This window comes from Malaclemys terrapin, chromosome 13 (assembly GCF_027887155.1).
Source record: "Malaclemys terrapin pileata isolate rMalTer1 chromosome 13, rMalTer1.hap1, whole genome shotgun sequence".
Lineage (NCBI taxonomy): Eukaryota > Metazoa > Chordata > Testudines > Emydidae > Malaclemys > Malaclemys terrapin.
Window position 1 is genome coordinate 35,558,116 of NC_071517.1, and position 4,278 is coordinate 35,562,393.

General features: G+C 44.5%; 1 protein-coding gene across 1 annotated transcript; it reads right to left on the reverse strand.

The window, feature by feature from the left end:
- Positions 1-1,903: 1,903 nt before the first annotated feature.
- On the reverse strand, positions 1,904-2,924 carry LOC128848184 (olfactory receptor 10A7-like). Its single transcript, XM_054047998.1, has one exon. The coding sequence runs from the start codon at positions 2,919-2,921 to the stop codon at positions 1,947-1,949; it is 975 nt and encodes a 324-aa protein (XP_053903973.1). The 5' UTR covers positions 2,922-2,924; the 3' UTR covers positions 1,904-1,946.
- Between the last annotated feature and the right edge of the window lie 1,354 nt (positions 2,925-4,278).

Sequence of the window (4,278 nt, forward strand, 5' to 3'; positions counted from 1 at the left end):
CCACTCACCACTGGCAAGGAGGGTTTGGACCTGCTGCCTTGGCCTAGCCCTGGGTTGCCCTCTGCTACCCCAAGTACCTCTTGGCCTATTACCAGGCCGCAGTCTGGGGCTAGCCAGGCTAGAGCCCCCCAGCCTTTCCCCAGCCCTGCTCCACTCAGGTACTCTGTGTCTCACTCCCTGCAGCCAGGCCCTTCTCTCTGTGGAGACAGAGAGAGACTCCTGAGCTCTTGGCTCCCAGCCTTCTTATATAGGGCCAGTTGGGGCCTGATTGAGGCTTGGCCCAGCTGTGGCTACTTCCCCAATCAGCCCAGTAGCTTTTCCCTTTGCCCCAGCCCTCTGCCAGGGCTGTTTTAAACCCCTCAGGCAGGAGCGGGGTAGCCACCTCGCTACAATACAATACAATAATATAATATAATATAATATAATATAATCAGAACAAAAGTGAAAATGAGACCTGAGCAGTCAATGACACTATTCCTAGGCCAGATCAAAAAGGATGCTGCCATTATGGAGACAACTTATGATGGAGTCAAACATCTTGCTTTGCCAGACAGCAATGGGGGGAAAGGGTTATCTCATGTGCCACTAGGAGATTCTAAAGCTCAACACTCAGAGGCAGGAATAGAAGTGCTTGTGGGGGTGGGGGGGAAACAGGAATCGGGAGTCCTGAGGTTAACTTCTGGTTTATGTCTTATGTTCCTTAAAGTTCACGTTTCAGGATTTCAGCTGGCCACCTGCAGGGGTCAGGAAGGGATTTTTTTTGTACCCTGATGTATTATTTTTCTCTTCTTCCTCTGAATCATCAGGGATGGCCACGGCTGGAGATAGGACATTGGCGGAGAGGTCCAGCATTCTAAGGGGGCACCAGGCATTCTCTCCCAGGTTGTGGGCTGGCTGATTCTTGCTCACATGACCAGGGTCTTACTGATCACCACATGTGGGATTGGGAAGAATTTTCCACTGGTGAGACTGGCAGTGACCTTGGAGGGGGAGGGGGTCACTTTCTTTTGCAGGGTGGGGGGTATGGGTCACTTGCCAGGATTATTTGGGTGTATCTCACTTAATCATCTCCCTGCCATTGTGGGGGCCTTAGGCACTGGTGCCCCCTCGGTGTCTCCTGTTCTCTGCCTGTGGCACATCCTAGTCTCGTCTCCTGAGGGCTGTGATACTTTGGTCTCCTTTTGGTTGTTGGGTTTAGTGTGTGGGTGCTGGGGGGTGTCGGTGCCCTGTGCTATACAGGGAGTTGGACTCGATGATCTGGCCATCCTTTCTGGCCTTAAACTGTATTAGTTCATCTACACTGCAATAAAAATCCCATGGCACCGAGTCTCAGAGCCTGGGTCATTTGACTCAAGCTCACAGGCTTGGGCTGAGGGGCTAAATATAGCCATGTAGATGTCTGGGCTTTGACTGTAGCCGGGGCTCTGAAACCCACCCGCATCACAGGGTTTCAGAGCCCAGGCTCCAGCCTGAGCCCAAATGTCTACACTGCCATTTTTAGCCCTTCGGCCCAAGCACCATGAGTCCAAGTCAGATGAACTGGGCCAGCAACAGTCTTGCCGTGGGCCTTTTTATTTCAATGTAGACATGAGCCCTGATCCCACAAGCCTGGGTGTGAATTCCACTGGCTAGCAAGGCACTAGAAGTCAGGCCTTGCAATGCCTAAGTCCCTTTGTGGATCCAGCCCTAAGTCACTATTTTACATTCTTACTTTGTTTTAGTCTATGGAATTCACCAAAATATCTACTCACAATCAACAAGGAAAATAAAGTTCAATTTTATTTTGAACACAAAGATCCTGGTTCTGATTGATCTTACAGTTTCAAATCTTTGCACATCCTCAAGCGTTACAAGTTCACACTACCAAAGACCTAGAATGAAGTAAGGGCTACGCAACCTCTGAGCTTTAAAGTGTAAATCAGCTGCACTCAACATTATTTTCTCTTTCAAAAAATACAGTAGCATTTCTGAATTCTTATAAAATCTACACATTTACTGACAATTTTTCTCAGAGCCTCTTTCACCTCTTTGTTTCTCAGGCTGTATATGAAGGGATTGGCCATAGGAGTCAGAATTGTGTAAAAGACAGAGAACACTTTGTTGAGGTCTCTGAGTGTGTTGGTTTTTGGTAGCAGATACACAATGATCAGAGTCCCATAGAAAATTGTCACCACAATGAGGTGAGAGGAGCAAGTAGAAAATGCCTTTTGCCTCCCAGTGGTGGAAGGGATTCGCAGGATGGTGGAGATGATATAAATGTAGGATGTCCCAGTTAAAGCAAATGGGGGCAGGGTAAATAAAGCAGCCGCAATGGTGATTACAAGCTTCACCTGGTAGATGTCATTGCAGTAGAGATTTATTATTTGTGTAGATTCACAGAAGAAATGATCAATTTCATTGGCGCCACAGAAAGTTAATTGTAACATAAGAGAAACTACTATGATAATAGCTAGAAATCCATTTATCCAAGACCCAGCTGCTAGCTGGAGGCAGAAACTGCCATTCATAAGGGTTGCATAGTGCAGTGGTTTGCATATCGCTAGATATCGATCATAAGACATCGCTGCTAGGAGATAACACTCCGTGGCTGCAAGGAAACCAACAAAGTAAAATTGTGTGATGCAGCTACCAATAGAAATGGTTCTGTCCCCAGTCAGAAAACTCGCCAGCATCCTGGGCAGGATGGTGGAGGTATAGCAGGTCTCCAAGCAGGACAAGTTCCCCAGGAAGAAGTACATGGGGGTGTGAAGGTGCAGATCAGCCGCAACTAGCACAACAATGAGGATGTTTCCAGCCATGGTCACAATGTAAATCACAAGGAACAGAAGAAAGAGAAGGATCTGCAGTTTGGGGACAGTCCCAAATCCCAGGAGGATGAATTCTGTGAGGGAGGTTTGATTTCCCTGTTCTGTGTCTGCCATGGCGGAAATGAAGCAAACACTACAATAAATCAAGAACAGCATTTGTTAAACGTCAGTATCACATTATTAATTTAAAAGCATTAATGTTCAAGTGCTCCTTCTCCTTCATGTCACCTGCCCAAGTACTGGGCTGTGCACATAGGCTGATAGGCTGGGAGTGAGACAATGGAGGCTGAGGACATCTGAGAGTGAGTGAGAAAAACTGACACACAAACATGCTGCTAAAGCAAGCTCAGATTTGTGTAAAGACCCTAATTTGTCTGACTAACAATAGATTAAGCCTTGCTCCCTTCATTCTGCTCCAAAAAGCTGACACTAGTGGTGTGTAGTGAGGAAACCAGTTCATCAGGAGGAGTCTGGCAAATGAAGGTGTAGGCACTGGATTCCCTGAATTCAGACAGACTCATTTGGGCTCATAACACACCCCACAATTTTGCTGGCTGAGAATCGACTTGTTTGGACTTCAGAAATTTCCTTTGTCCCTGACAGAAACAAATGCTCCATGTATGTGGTTCTGGTGCCAGTCCAAGCCCTCACCTGCTAAGCCTTTTTAGGTAGTCATTGTTTGAGTTCATTTATACTGTACCATGTAGATCAGTTTTTATGCTGCTTTGTGATCATCACATATTAACTTTTGGATTTCTTTACCAAGGAATATTGTTGATTCAAACTTCTTAGTGAGATTCTGAATATTGAATGATCAAAATCCCCATTGTCAGCTACACTAGCAAAGCTGTACATTTACAAGAGATATAAACTCACAAGATTCAGAAAATATGCCATCCATCATGTCTAAGGTATTTTATTTTTTGTTCACGATTCCTTTTTATCTTTTTTTTTCCATTTCCCACTCTGAACTTCCACAACTTTGAAAAAGTTACTGAGAGTTAAAAGGAAAAATGAAAGTCTGATACTTTGCCATTCGGTAATTTTTAAAAATATGAGGATTTATTTTTAAATGTATTGCATGGCAAAAAGAAAAAAAGAATAAAAGAAGGGGAAGATTTGGGTGGGGTGGGGCGGAATGTCACTATTCATTTTATTGCGCTCAGTGACAAATGGGAAAAAAAAGAGGAAAAAAACAAAAAAAGTTTAAATGTTTTCTTGTATTGAAAAAAGAAGACTTACAGGGGATTTGATAGTCTTCAAATATGTAAAGGGCTGTTATAAAGAGGATGGTGATCAATTGTTCTCCACGTCCACTGAAGGTAGGATAAGAAGTCAGAGCTTACTCTGCAGCAAGAGAGATTTAGGTTAGATATTTGGGGGGAAAAAACTATTTATAAGGATAGTTCAACACTGGAACAAGTTACCAAGGTGATCTGTGGAATCCCCGTCACTGGAAGTTTTTAGAACA

What these genes read in the sequence shown, in the direction of transcription:
- LOC128848184 (XM_054047998.1), bottom strand. Translation starts at nt 2,921, where the DNA reads ATGGCAGACACAGAACAGGGAAATCAAACCTCCCTCACAGAATTCATC.